Source organism: Tachysurus fulvidraco, chromosome 1 (assembly GCF_022655615.1).
Source record: "Tachysurus fulvidraco isolate hzauxx_2018 chromosome 1, HZAU_PFXX_2.0, whole genome shotgun sequence".
Classification (NCBI taxonomy): Eukaryota; Metazoa; Chordata; class Actinopteri; order Siluriformes; family Bagridae; genus Tachysurus; species Tachysurus fulvidraco.
In genome coordinates this window covers 21,076,966-21,092,499 of record NC_062518.1, presented here as the reverse complement: position 1 = coordinate 21,092,499, position 15,534 = coordinate 21,076,966, and the positions used below count along the sequence as shown (strand labels likewise).

Sequence of the window (15,534 nt, the reverse complement as noted above, 5' to 3'; positions counted from 1 at the left end):
TCTTTTTCTTCCTTCGCCTTTTCTCTTTTCTCATGTGTGTGGTATAGAGTGAGGACAGATGTAACAGCTGTACACGACAAAGTGGAACTACAGCTGTGCAACGTTAAAACGAAATCCGATCCAACCGCATAATCCTCGAATAATAAGCCCTCAATTAGCATGCAGCCGCATTTCCTCGAACGCCAGACTTCCCTAACGTTTTCCTCCAACGTGCTTCTATTTTTCTGCCTTTTATTGTTTTGTCTCCATTACTTGCAGGTTCAGTCACTTCACTTCCACTCCACCTCATTTATAGACTTCAATAGCAAAGCTGGCAGGAAAACAGGTGAACAAACAAACGTGAGGTGTCCCATTCAAGCAGGAAATAAAAGACTGCAGACAAAAAAAAAAAAGGCGCTGTGTCCTAAGGGTGAATCCACGATTCATAAAATTCATTCAGAATTTTTTTCTTTTAACATGAACTCATTTATAAGTTTAAAATCTCTTTCTTGAAATGTCATCTGTTTAGGTTTATGTCTGTTTTGTGTCCTACAGCATTCATTCAACCCTGTTACCTAAACACGCTCACACCCATGATTTCTCAAAGGTCTTATTTTTCATTTATTTTTAGTGATAAAGTACCGCTGGGGCAAATGCCGCTGTTAAAGGATTTCGAAGGTGTCCTAATTAGAATATATAATAGGAGTGTAACACAGTGCATTATACTGGATCTGGATCTTACTGTGCTTCTATGCATGAAAAGAAAATCTCATCTGTATTTTGCTATAACAATGTTATTGTATGAAAAGCTTGAAATGTTGTTTCATGAAAACATCACATTGATACAAGAAAAATACGATATCATCGTGTAAAATATCATATTGCGATAAAAGAATCGCATTATTACGAGAAACGATCACGTTATTATGAGAAATACATCGTGTTAGTGCGTGAAAATTGATTGCAAGCAAAGGTTTACATTACTTTATGAAAATGTTGCCTTATAACAATAAAACATCGTTGGAAAAGTATCACGTTATTATATATAATTTGGCTTTATTACGGGAATACATTACGTTTGTTAGACTTCAACGAAGGCATAAAACATAGTCGTGTCAAAACTGGTCAGGAGTCATGTTTGGATGTTCAGCATTAATTAAAGGGCTTGTTCTAATGTTATTATCTTACACAGAGGTCTGAAGATGTTAAAAAGTGGTTATTTAAGTGTTGAGTCTCCAGTGTTTAAATGTGTGTAGCCACAACGAGACCTTAGCATAAAGGTCAAACAGGCAGTATAAATTAGCATGCAGTACTTTAGGGGAAACGACACAAAGACTATGGGATTTATACAGACAGAGCTTATCCTGTGCCAATTGATCAGAATTACTACAGACATCTGTTGGCAACGTTAATTAACAGATATTCAGCACCCCAATGGGTTCCCAGTGCCATGGTGGGAGCACTGTGTTTGTGTGTGCCGCATTTGCTGCTTTTCATTTGCAATCATTATACGTAGCTGTAATAAATCAACTGCTAGTACTACATTGCTACTGCTTTGATACGCACACACACACATTTTTTCTGATGACACACAAATCATCTCTCCCACACTCCGTCTGTGCCTCTACAGCTTCACATAATCAGGGTTTCCAGACATGCAAAACACACACACATTAATCTGCATCTTAGAATTCCAGCAAAATTATTCCTACACATAATCTCTTCCTCTCACATTACAGTACCTCTCTCTCTCTCTCTCTCTCTCTCTCTCTCTCTCTCTCTCTCTCTCTCTCTCTCTCTCTCTCTCTCTCTGTGTGTGAACAGCTTTATAATAATGCATGTCATGCAAAATGTCCTGGCTCTAATGTATTATCTCACACATTTTAGTGCTTAATGCAGTATTCTAAAACCAAGCTGCAAAATCTAACGCTGATTCAATTGATTTTTTTTGTTGTTGTCCCTGCAATTTGGAGTAAACTGTTTATTGAAGCTTTCTTAGCAATCCAGTTTAAAAAGCTGCTCCATATGGATAAAAAACTGTTAAAAGCCTTATACAATGGCCAATCATGTGGCAACAGCTCAAGACCTAAACTTCTTAAGCAGGCATAGAGAAGAGTTAATGACAAAGTTGCCAGTTTTGCACTTTTTTACACCAAACTGGTGGAAATCACATTTGAATATATACAGTCATGTTTATCATGTTTTTTGTGAAATATGTTACCAGATTTGGAAAATGTATTATAGTATGGGAAATGTATCCCTTTATTTTTTTTTTCAATAATGTAAATGATGGGTCTAGTTTCTTTTGGGTGTTTTTGACATGTAGTTAGTCTGGAGATCTTGATAAAACCTGGCAACCCTGGATAATGATTTTAGCTATTAAAAAAAACTAAATACATTACAGCACACTGAAATGATTTCTTTGCATATACCGACTTTGGATGTTGGGACCATGGTACAGAACCCCAGAGGGGATTAAGGGCATGGCTCAGGGGCCAAACAGTGGCAGCTTGGCAGTGCTGGGGCTTGAATCCTGATCTTCCAATTAACAACCCACAGCCTTAACCAATTGAGCCACCACTGCCCAGTGTTGTATGCGATGGCTAACACGGCTGCTGTATCATAAACACTTGTAGAAATGCACATTTAAATCTGTTCAAAACAAGCTGCAAGACTGTATCCTGGATGACTGGACGTTGTCACTCACCTCTTACATGCCTGTTAAGCGGTTACTCGAAGCATTTACTTGATAGTAGGTTAAATAGTGATGGATTCTCGACTTGATTTTGTTTGACACTATGGAATTACTGGAGTTGTGCTGCCTCACCAAAGTCTATGGTCCTGTCATCAAGAGAAATCTGATAGGCAGGTATGTATTACATTCTGATGGACAGTTCTTATTTATCTTATCTATCTTTTCCCCCCACATTATCGTCCAAAAAAAGGAGAAGAAATAAGTCTTTGCATTCTTTCTTACTTGTTTCTAAGGCTTAAACAGATCATTCTTTCCCTTCACATAAAACCAGACTCTTAAACAAAGCTTTGATGAGGTTTGCGACTTCTTAGGCTGCACGCTGAGTTCTCCCATTACAATTTGCATCGGATCCCTTTGTGTTAAATTAACCGTAACTACTTTCAACTTCAAATGGTGCACTGGTTGTTCTCAGCTGAGGAAATAGACAAAAGAGATGACTCCAGGAAAAGGAAAGGCCAAGTGAGCTTAATAGGACAGCAAGCCATTTTAAAGTTGTCATCAGAGCATTCTGCATATTATGGGGTTTGGAAATGCCAATGAGATGTCAGGTGACATTAAAAATACCTTCTCTTTACATCCAAATTCTGGTGTTTGATTACAAGAGATCTCGGATTATGTTTATATTAAAAGGTTTTTTTATAGACCACCTTCGATGTACAGACAAGAGATTTATAGAGGTTACAGATGTATGAAATTTATTAGCACAGATGATATCCCTAGACATTGGCGTCCTGCAAGGATCACACACAGGCCACAAAGTCTTAAGGGAACAACTTCCACTGCACGTCTGTAATCCACCTTATGAAAAACACTTAAATGAATGTGTGATTTAGATAAAGCAATCAGTCCAGACTGCTAAACCATGTTCACTTATAAACTATTACAAAATAAATGAGACATGGTGTACAACAGTGTTTGTTTTATAGATGAGAGAAGTTTGTTGTTGGGTTTTAACAACCACAACAAAATAGTGATCATAACAAAGACGGTGGCCATCATGGCAGAGCCTGATTATCAGAAGTGTTTCAGCACACATCAGATAGGGAAAGTACAATTCTAAAATCAATAAAGTGGACACATACTGATATATGACCTGTATTCATTAATGTACTTATTAATTCAGGTCAGGGTCAAAGTAGAACCTGGAAACACTGAGCTCAATGCAGAAAGACATCCTAGATGTGATGCCAATCCTTTAAAGGGTGCCATGAACTGCCCATAATCAAATCTGAATAAGAATCTATGTTAATAATCTTTTTATGTCACTAGAGCCAAAAAATAGTGCAAAGTAAAAGACTTACGATCCAAGCCGTTGATGTAGCGCATGGTGATCTCACAGTGTCCCCATACTGCACTAACGATGGGATACAGCTTCTTTCCCTTGAGCCCTCTGAAGGCCACTCCAAGATACTGTCCATCCACCATGAAACTAAGTGTCCCCTCATCCATATCCAGCACCACCACCAGGGTGTCAGGAATAACAAAAGCTTCCTCTGGCTCAAGGAAGCTGGGGTAAGTGGGTGCTGAAGAAGCTGGTCTGTTTTTGCTGTTGTGGTAAAGCTTGTTGCGGCCCAGGTCCCAGCCCCAGGACTCACTGTCACTACCTACTAAAGAGGTGTATCCTACTGAATGGAGTGGTGCCTCTGATGTGGCCACGCCCACCATTGCATGGGTGCCCCGCTGCCTGGCAGGCCAATGGATGCACCAAACATGGAGGCCACGTGTGTAGCCCACTCGCCCTCGGATGCAGTCTGTGCTCTGGGCCACTGGGTGGCGGTGGAAAGTCAGTTTGTCATCGTCCTTGATGAAGATATTGAGAGAGCGATCATCTTGGTTCCAAGCATGCTGCAGCTGATGCTCTGAGGACACTGATGGCATATCCAGCAGCAAGTCGAGCCTGGCTGGCTTGAAGAAATCGGGACCTCTGAGTTCTCTTCGTAAGGGGCGGTAGGAGGGCTCACCTCTCACGTCCACTGACTTGATGCTTCCTGAAATCTTCTGGCCCATGATTCCTCAGTGGGATTTTGGGCAAATTGATTGACTGTTACCTCATCAAAGCGCAGGGTGTCAGGCTGGTGTCTGCTGAATCCAGCCAGCAAATGCTAGCTTCACACAAGCCCTAAGAGGGAACGAAGACAACACTTCAGCAACGATTTAAAGATGTATGTGAACTATATATAAGGACATACAGATACAAGGGTTTAGAAACAAATTTATCATTGATTACGTAGCATCCTATATGGTGTACAACAGAGTATTTCAAGGTTATTGTACGTATTTAAACACTAAAATACTAGAAAATTGTATCTTACAGCTAGATGAAGAAGAGCTCTACAATAGAACATCGTGATAGAACATTTTAGAAATGTAGCCAATTCATATTTAATGAGGCTCTTTTCAAAAGAGCTGTAGCATGCAAAAACAAAGCAGGAAGGGAGCAAAGTGGGTAATAAGTTATTTTCACCCATCCCACCCCCACCCACCCCCTTCCATCAACTTTAAAGGCTTAAGAGGTGAATGCATTAAATAGCTCGAGAAAGGTCACAGTTTGCATAAGAGAAAAAGTCACAGAGCTGTTTCCACATTAAAGGCATACTTCATCAAATGCTAAGCTAACCAATTAATTCAGTTAATTCTAGTGGGGATCAGGTAACATGACTGGATTTAACTCTCAAGGGCTAACCTGAAGTGCCTCTGCTAGCCGCAAAAGCATTTTGGCCTCCTTTAATAGTCAGGTTGAAATCAAACAAGAGAGAAAACAAATTATGTACAATAAAGGTAATGATGGAAATGTGCTAAGAGAAGAGAGCAGTATGAAGCGCTAGCATGCAGGTTCTCCTACAGTGAGTGACGCACTTTTTCCCCCCAGGAATGACTAGATGCTTCCCGTTCAAAGCAACAAGAACCTTTTTGTCTTGTTAGGACCTTCTATATATAGGTAATTATAGCCAGAATGTCTGGGACATGGTCACCAGAATGATAAAAAAATACAATGTGAGACCATGTTTCCTATCAAGGTGACAAAAAGATGACAAATATTACATCAACACACTCTTAGTCATGCAATGATCAAACAGAATGAAAAGAATGAATATAAGAGATGCCAGGAAGAATGTCAGAGTGGCCAAATGTCCAGTCATCAACCTGAGTAAATGTTACCAGAAATAATGAGAAAACAAATGAAGTCATGAGAGATGGAAAAGGGTGGTGCGGGAGGTTCTGAGGAAGGGGTAAACAAATACAAAAGTGCTGCTGTAGGTCCCTTTAAATAGATTAACATACTTGCAAAAGCCAGACTGTCATTAATATAAATCAGAGATAATAAAAGTACAGCTAATCTAAATTAATCCTCTGGTAAAGGTTGAAGATTAAAATTAGTCACTCAAGTTAAAGTAAAAACTAAATTTACCTCAAGCCTGAAAGTAGAAGAATGTAGTAGAAAGTAAAAAAAAAAAAGATTTTTGGTTACTGATAAATTAGCGACTTAAATGTGAAACCAATATTAGCTAAGGCTAAATGCTTTATCTTTACCTACAGTAATCTCTCAAATGTTAGCTAGCATGCTAATCACTCTAACAAGCCAGCCAGATAAAGGCTAATAGCTAGCTGTATTTATTACAGTGATGAATGTTAGGCCACGGTCTAGTGAGTAGACAGATTATTCTGTTGAAATAGAAACAAGTCAATAAAAGTCAAAAGTATTGTGTGAACTTGAAATGCATATACAGGCTTAGTTACAAGGAGAAAGTAAAATTAGCCAGTTTGCATAACTGGATTGGAAAGTCCAGTCATCGACAAGCTAAACCTAAATGATATCAGTTCTAAACTTGGAGTTAATTAGGCACAACATAATGATGTTATGACAGTAATAATCACATCCTAACATACACTGAATATGTTCTTTAACTACCCAACTACATAAAACAGAGTTATTGGGTTTCATTGGAGTCATTGCTTCTTTGCAGGACCTCTGTTTTCTTTCGAAAATATACCACTGCCAGAATATTTTGACTCAGGATAGCTAGTGAATCAAGCTGCTATGATACAAAATATGTGGTTTGTGCTGATATACAATTCAATAACTATGTTTTCTCTTATTTTATTTGCATTTTATAGACAATACATGACACAGAGGGTTTCAGCGATCTGACATTTGCTTTGGTTTAGGATGACAGGAAGGCTATGCTACCTTACATAACCACTCTTTACAACAGTATAGAGCAAAAAAAAAAAAAGCAAGGTTGTGAGTTCACCAAGCTGCCACAACTGGGACCCGGTGCGAGACCCTTAACCCTCAATACGTCAGTTGTATAAAATGAGATAAAATGTAAGTCACAGTAGGTAGATAACAGAGTCTGCTAAATGTCAATGCTGTTATTGTAAAATAGCTTCATCACACCTCTTCGGTGTTGTTTATCTTCCTCATTGTGTTTTAATTGCTTAGATACAATCTCCTGAATATGTATGAGCCACTGTATTGGAAATCATTTAGCACAGTGCGACGACCTTGTTTAGTAATTAGAAGGATGTCGGCTCAACATCGATTAAATCCTGTTGTAAGACAGCGCCCTCGCTGGTGAGGATATATTTGATCTCTACATAATCCTTATCAGAAAACAGATTTGCTTCATGTAGCTTTCTTTCATTAACACAGTAACACGCAACAGCAATGGATTGTTATTTTCCAATTAACAAATGTGCTGTAAATTGCACACATAGCTAATGTAGATGTCATCCTTGGTCTCGAAATCTTGTACCATTTGTCAGATGACAAGAGTGTGAACAGACGGTGTTGGGGGCAAGTATGGACTTTAATCATATTGCTTGAAGAGTCTCATGTGAGTAATGCCTTTTAGTGGTGTGAGAGCTGTGGTCTGGTATATTAGAGCTATATTAGAGGTCGTCCTACTTGTTTGGGTTTGGGTACTCTGTGAAGGTGTGTTCAATGGTAAAATAATAGAAATGGCCAAGATAAATTTTATGGTATGATATGTATATGTAGATACCTAGGAACAGATTATCTGCATTTGAAGCTATCATAAATGGTAACACATTACTGGTACTTGAAAAGCAAGGGATTTAGAGAAGCTATCCTTGGAGATTCAAGACACGATCAGAATATACACGACCAGAATCAGAAGTGACCTTACCTATTTGAACAGTCTGGGGTTGGCTTGTTAGAAAATCCAATATCCAGTGACAAAGCTATACAATTTGTCTGGCACTATGGAGGGGATGATTGTGTTGAGCAATCTGCTAAGCAACAATTGACGAACAGCTTTCTCACTTAACTGACAAGAGCGACAATGTGATATGGAAAACAGTGAAGATCTCATTGTCCCTGGATCTGTTGTGGTGACAGGAAAACCATTTTCTTGTAGTACTTGATCGCTGCTTGTCTTACAGTCAATGAAACCAAAGGTTGCTATTTTCTTTGGTATACTTAAGCTATTCCCCAATGAAAGCAACCAGATATTGTACAGAACCTGCAACCTTGCATGGTCATGTATACCTACATACCCTACAATGTCAATGGAGGGTCTATGTACGGTGGAACTGGAACCTTCCACATTTTTCCATCGTTAAAAAAAAACCTTATCATTAATTTAGGATTATTATTACTGTTAAAATGTAGAAATCCCATATAAGGAAATATAGGCATTTATCTAGGCAGTGGGTGGAGCTTCAAGCATTGTGGCTTAAGGTTTCATTTCATTAATGTCAATAAATAAGCTCCACCTCTTTGGTCCTACATATAAATCTTTTGCATGGATACTTTCCTAACGTAGATAACTTGGAAATGGATAAAATGGTTTGTTATATTTAGACAGAGATTTAGATTTTTGTTAAACAAATTCAACAAATCGATCTAAATCAGTTATCTAGTACACTTTGATGAAAGTGCTAATGAGACGATGTGTATTTAAAACAGAAACAATACGCTCTGAGGACACATTTAATACAGCAGCAAATAAGAGGAGAGATAGAAAACAAAGGAAATGGGAGTGTGAGCGTAAAAACATCTGAGTCCCACAGACAATTAGCTTAATGCTTCTTGTTCTTGTGAGGCTCTTCATCACGGAATTTGTATCAGTCGTGAAGTTGTCCAGCTAGAGAACTCGTGATATCTGGCTAGTGACTAATAGGATGTGGATGTGTTTGTGTAAATTTGTGTATTTTTATACTCAGTTATATCAGGCAAGAATGAGTCATCCAGGGCATCTGCTCAACTTCAGTGTAAATCTTAAATTTATTGATCGTTGTTTTGGCTAGCATACTAACCCTATCTGACTCATGCTTAATGCGTTTGACTTGCTGAAGAAAAAACATACACAGATTATATCATGAACATTCATTTGGGGAATAAAAGAAAACACACATCAGAAGCGAAGAGACGTGATAGATTTATTCTTTGTGTTATATTCACGTCTCGGTCGGCCTCGTGGATGCTAACCCATACTCATCCCTGATCACACGCGAGCCTACAGAGCTGCATGCTGTGAGACGAGAGCCGACACAGCAGTGCGCTCTGAGATCACAGTGGAGCAACCAAGAGGCTTTTTTCTTTCATCTAGTACTCTACATAATATTTTTTTTTCTCATAAAGCTTCTATAATAGAGAGGAAACATCAGCATTTAATTATACCCTCAAAACCACACACTAAAATTGTACTATTTAGTTTGTCAATACAGTACTGTTTCGTTACTAATAAGACATATAACTTAAGTGCGTTATGTGGTTTGGGACTTTGTGCCTTAACAAGCCATGAGATTAATCCATGCAAATGAGAAGAAAACCTCCCTGTTGCTATAAATTCAATGCATTGAAACAGCAATTTTTGATCCCATGGGAGCGAAAAAAATTGTAAAATTGTATTAATTAATTCCGTGAGAGAAGGACAGTGTTAAAGTCGAGTGTTAAAGTATTTCTGCATATTCATTCAGTCTTTTTATAATGAGGGTTAAAGGGGTAATGACATTTTTTTTCTTGAACTGCCACATCCAGTTATTTTAGTTATATATCCAGTTATATATTAAGGTCTTCAAAGCAAGTTCTGGGTGTCTTTATATTGAGAATCTATGTTGTTTTACTCGTCTGGGGGAAAAAAAACTTTCCTTAATCTAATGGATTTTGTTTTTGTGTGTCATCGAAACACACTTGGAATTCTTCCCAGACAAATGTCTAGCACAGCTTATCCATTTTTTATCAATTTTTTTAAATAATTAGACTCTTAGCCCTTGCTCTTAACACTAAACACAAACATACAAAATGAAATTACAATCCATGATCAACTGTCTGTAACCAAGCATTACTAAAACCACAGGAAAACACATAGCAAACAAGGCAGAGGATAATCCGAAGAACAAACCAAGAAGACGGGCAAAAAGGTCAAAACAGCATTAATCAGGAGTATAACATGGTTCAGACCTTACACAGTTGTCATGTTTGGCAGTGAATTAATGTTCTTTGTGTCTTGAAGAAGTGAAGTGGAGGTAGAAAGGGGGTTGTGTATGCATTAGGGATGCATGTGTTATGTCATGTGTTACGTGATAATGTATTTTAAACACATTAGGTGTTTAAGGTATGCAGCTTGTAGCAGAATCTTTAGGTACGTAGTAACTTCCTGGTCAGCATTAAATTTGTCTAGTAATTTGTTTAGATTTGAACCCAGACAAGTAGAAAAGATCGTGGGCAGGTTGTGGCATTGTCTTACACCTGGAAGGCTGTTAAAGGGCGGTGAATATTTACTCACCATCTGGTGTTTAAACTCCGCTTACTGACTTTATTTGATTTGAAGACCTCCCTCCCTCTCTCTCTCTCTCTCTCTCTCACACACACACACACACACACACACACACACACACACTTGGACTAATGGACAGCTATACAATCATTCCTCCATTCCTCAAGTCACTCTCTATATACTCCCTTAATTAAACACACCCCACACACACTGTTCTCCAAGACAAACTGTTGCCACCACACAGACATATACAGACACTGTGTGACCAATATGCACCATTCCAATAGCAGGCATCTGTTCTGCCAGGTGGTGGTGGTTTTTTCTCACTTAGAATGTTCTGGAAGCGGCAGGCGAGGCCGGCCAGGCACAGTTCCTCTTTCCGTTGCAGGTTTAAAAAAAAATAGAGAGAGAGAGAGAGAGAGAGAGAGAGAGAGAGAGAGAGAGAGAGAGAGAGAGAGAGAGAGAGAGAGAGATGATTTATAGTGAGAGGGCGTCTTTAAAGTGTGACACGTGTGTGGTTGTCTTTTGAGACGACACACAGATGGAGGGGAGGACATTGGAGGTTGTCAAATCCAAACTCGGTCGGGGGTAAATGAAGTTCAGCCAGGATAAACACAAATCTAGAGGTGGGAAATTGGATTAGCCGCATCAACAGTTCTCAAGTAAACGTTTTCTTCCGATGACCACGCCCAGAATAGATTTTGTGGTTCTTTAATCAAGAATGAAGACAATGGACAGACTGATGGGATCACACACAAAGTTTTGAATGAATCTTTACCTGTAAAGGCATTGTTCGATCAAAGGATTAAATGACTGAGTTACCATTTCTGTTGTAATCGATTTCAGACTTCAATATCTCATTGTTCACAGCGAGTATTTGCAGGCAAGCTGCATAAGATGATCAAAAACATCAACAAAGTGTTGGTAAATAGCACCCATGATTAGAGAATTAAGTTTGCTCTTCCCAGGAAATTCAGGAGGAATCACGTTGGTAGTCCCTGACAAGCATATAGACCACTATAGGGACTACATTTATAGGGACTACATTTAGTAACTGTATACCTATGAAGTACGAAGACGAGATGAGACAGCCACTTAGTGTATGTATGTATGTCCACTATGATAAATAAAGCAAATCAAGGCAACGCTATGTTCAACAAGTCATAGACTTATGTACAAGAAGTAACGTCTTTAATGTCTTCCCTTATCTTTACCTGACCTTAAAAAACAAAAAAATAAGATAGCTAAAAAAGAATTACACATACACAAGCTTTCTACATTTCTAAAGCAAAGGTGGTTTAAGCAGTCATCTTCAATAGTTTGCTAAATCAAGAAATTATCAGCATAAATTTAAATATATAAAAAGGAAAAATAGTATAGATTTAATCTATAAGAGTTTAGGAAAATGAGTAGATCTGTGCCATGTGTAGATTTGTGTCATGGTAGAGAGATGCTACAGTGTGCCAAAGAGGAGTGTGAGGAGAGACAACGATTGAAGGCTAGACAGTCTGACAACTGCAAGAGTCCATGCACGCGCTCACATACTAGATTATTAGATATCTAATAATAATCTTGAATTTTTTTATTTTTGTTAATTCTTTATATTATTCCTTATGTTTAACTTCTGTTCTATGTTTATGTTCTGTAAAGCTGCTTTGAGACAATATCTATTGTAAAAAGCGCTATACATATAAACTTGAATTGAATTGAATTGAACATACACACACAGACACACACATGCATACTGAACCAGCACTGTTGCTATAATTCAGCCTAAAAGACACTGGAATAGTTTAACACACATTAGGGGTCATTCTTAGGCGCAGCTGAGGCCAAATGTGTCCCCAAGGGACAGCTTGTGTGTCCAATACTTACACAGATATAGATGTGTTTTCCATACAGAAGTGCAGTGTTTTCAGCCTGCTGGGGTCACTCACACACACACACACACACACACACACACACACACACACACACACACACACACACACACACACACACACACACACAAACAGGCACATATCTAAAAGTGTGCTCGTCCCAACCAGACCTGCTCACAAACACACACACACACACACACACACACACACACACACACACACACACATTACCATCTGGACTTAGCTTAACTACTTCAACTCAGCTAATATAAACACATTCCTGTGCTGGCAACTGGCAGCCACAAACACACAGAGCTGAGAGAACATACCCTAACGCACACACACAGTTGAGAACACAATAAAGAGCATTCAAATCTCATTCCAGAGGTGGTCCTTTTCCAAAAAGAAAAAAAAAATCGAAACATTTACAAGACAAGAGAAAGACTAAACAGACGGCAGGTGACGCAAGGAGAGACGACGATCAAGCCACGGGTCTTGCACTCTTTCTCTAATCACTTTATCTTATTAAGCCAAAGCAGCTGAGAAAACAGCTCTCTCACACACACACACACACACACACACACACACACACACACACACACACACACACACACACACACACACACACACACACACACACCTGGCTCTTCTTTCTTCCTTGGCAAGCTATACTGTCCTACTGTATAAGAGTTTAACATTCCCAAGGTTCCAAATATTGGTGAGAAAGGAACAAGAGATTATTCCTATTGGCCAGAAGCCTTCTTTCCATTAGAGGAACTAAAGTCAACATAGAAACACATTAAGAGAGAGACCCTGAGAGAAAGACTTGAGACGGTTTGAAGAGGAAACACTTGTGTCTTCCCGAAACTCCCAGACAAATATATATATATATATATATATATATATATATATATATATATATATATATATATATATATATATATATATATATGTATATATACACACACACATACATACATACATACATACATACATACATACATAGAATGTGCTTACTGTTGTGGAAGTCCTGTCTGCCGTAGTTCACTTTTGTCCCCACTCTCGGGACAGGAGGGGAACGTAGAAACAAAGCAGGGCGAATAAAAGGAAATCCAAAGAAAGAAAAAAGCTCCTCTGCATTGAAAAGCATACACTGCCTCTCCCTTCCCTTTCTTGTCTTTCTTTCTCCCTGCCCTGCTGAGGCAAAAGAGAAAAGAAGCTTCTCCCCTGAGATGTCACCCCCCTTCTGTTCTTCTGCAACCCCGTCCTTTGGGCTAATCTGTCCCGTTCAAGCTGGGAAAGTCCAACTCCTCTTCTTCAATCAGATCACGGGTGAAGAGGAAGAGAGAGGGAGAATGAGGGAAGGTAGATGGTGTAGGAACGCAGCAGCGCAAGAGCTGCCTCATGCTGAAAAGCAATCCTCTGTTCTTGTCAAGTAGAGACAGGGAGTGAAAGGACAGGAGAGAGAGAGAGAGAGAGAGAGAGAGAGAGAGAGAGAGAGAGAGAGAGAGAGAGAGAGAGAGAGAGAGAGAGAGAACGCCCCTTGCCCCACCCCCAACTCTCACAGTCTGCCTTTCTTGGCCAATCAGAATGCCCAAAAGATACACCAGGAGCAGGACAAGAACACACGCATTTCGCATTTCTCTAATTTGGTACTCACGACTTGACTATGAATGTGGAAGGCGCATCTTTTGTTTTCTTTTGTTTCTTTAACTTTATTGCTCTAAGCGTCTTCATTTACATTTCTTACATTACTTCTTCGAAGAGAGAATGTCCTACCACAGGTATCGTTACAGAAAGTTGCTTGCTAACAAAGACTGAACAATGACAGCCGTTAGCTTTTCACGCGCTACCATAAACAATTTGTTTGCAGCTATAAACTTGTGCTTTGTTTAGTCAACTTTTCTTTAAACCAGTCATAATGTCAGATAGCTAATGAGACTAGACTATGTTTTTTTTTCATTCAAATACATCCCTCTCTTCAACACCCACTACTCATTACATCTATAAAACACACTCTCCAGCCTCCTGTCGAGTGTGTGTACATTTAGTGTGTACACACAGAATGATATGTGCTTCCTGACCACTTCCTCTCAACAAAAATAAAAAATAGACTGAGAGTGAGTGAAACAGAGCAATGTTGCTTTTTACATCTTTCAACCAGAAACGTATGCCTTTTCTCGACTCCGCTAGCAAACTCTGTCACCCTTTTCAGACCTCCTGGCATGAAAGAAAGGCTGTAAAACCATGCACACACATATCCAGCCGCAGACACATTAAAAAAACTCTTACATCCTTCAAAACGTGCTAGCTGGTCAATGCGGTTCTAAAAATAAGCCGACTTCAATAGACGAGCCGCTAATCGTCGCGCTGTGAGGAAGTTGGGATGGTTTTTCACATCATAAAGCTACAAAAAAGATCAAGCTGTATGGTTGGGAAAATGAATCGTTTCCAGGCCCACGCTATTAACTCAACGGAAATCTCATAAATACTTAATTTGACCTTGCAGAATCTATTTTCCTGTATATCAAATAATAAAAAAAGCTTACAGAGAAAGGAACTGATATTTGAGTTGAGAGAAAAAGAGTTGCATCTCTCTGAGTTTAACTTACTGTTCATCCTTTCTTGACCATGCAGGCTGTAAATTGCCCCTTGTTTTCTGCCTGAGGGCATTTTAACACTTTAGGAGCAGCATGTGGTGAAGAAAAAAAAGGGGTCGGGGGGAGAAAAAGGGTTAATCCGGCAGACAAAAGGGAGTCCTCAGCAACCCACACACTGTCAAAGATAAGGGGCCTTAGGAAAGACCCAAATTTAGGAGGGTGGACGGGGGTGGACAGGGATTTTGCAAAAAGACCTTCTGGCAAAGCACGTGTCACAAATAAAGTCGGCCAATTGTCCACAATGAAGGGATGGAGATGGGGGATGGAGGGATGCAGGGCTTGGGGGAGGAGCACAGAGGTAAAGAAAGAAAATAGAGGGGGATATTCTCATCTGGCCAACGTCAAATAGCCAGCACAGATGGTGTACACACAAGCAACGATGGACAGGCAGGTCAGGAAGTGAGCGGATGGGTGACAAATCTGTTCGCTTCGCTGTCTGCTTTATGCAATGTGTATGCGTTACATATCTTCTCACACTGTGAACAACACACATGGGGAATGTAGATACAGTAGGG

At 39.3% G+C, this 15,534-nt stretch overlaps 1 protein-coding gene across 2 annotated transcripts in view; it reads right to left on the bottom strand.

Moving 5' to 3' along the window:
* spsb4a (splA/ryanodine receptor domain and SOCS box containing 4a) overlaps positions 1-13,824 on the bottom strand; it is a 32,640-nt gene extending 18,816 nt beyond the window's left edge. Inside the window, exons 1-2 of one of the 2 annotated variants that reach the window (XM_027148712.2) lie at positions 13,362-13,824; positions 4,036-4,853 (exon numbers count right to left, since the gene is read on the bottom strand). In XM_027148712.2, the coding sequence (XP_027004513.1) occupies positions 4,036-4,741 (706 nt within the window). In that variant the 5' untranslated portion in view covers positions 4,742-4,853; positions 13,362-13,824. The remainder of the gene's footprint in view (positions 1-4,035; positions 4,854-13,361) is intronic. The other variant, XM_027148711.2, reaches the window with a different exon arrangement.
* Between the last annotated feature and the right edge of the window lie 1,710 nt (positions 13,825-15,534).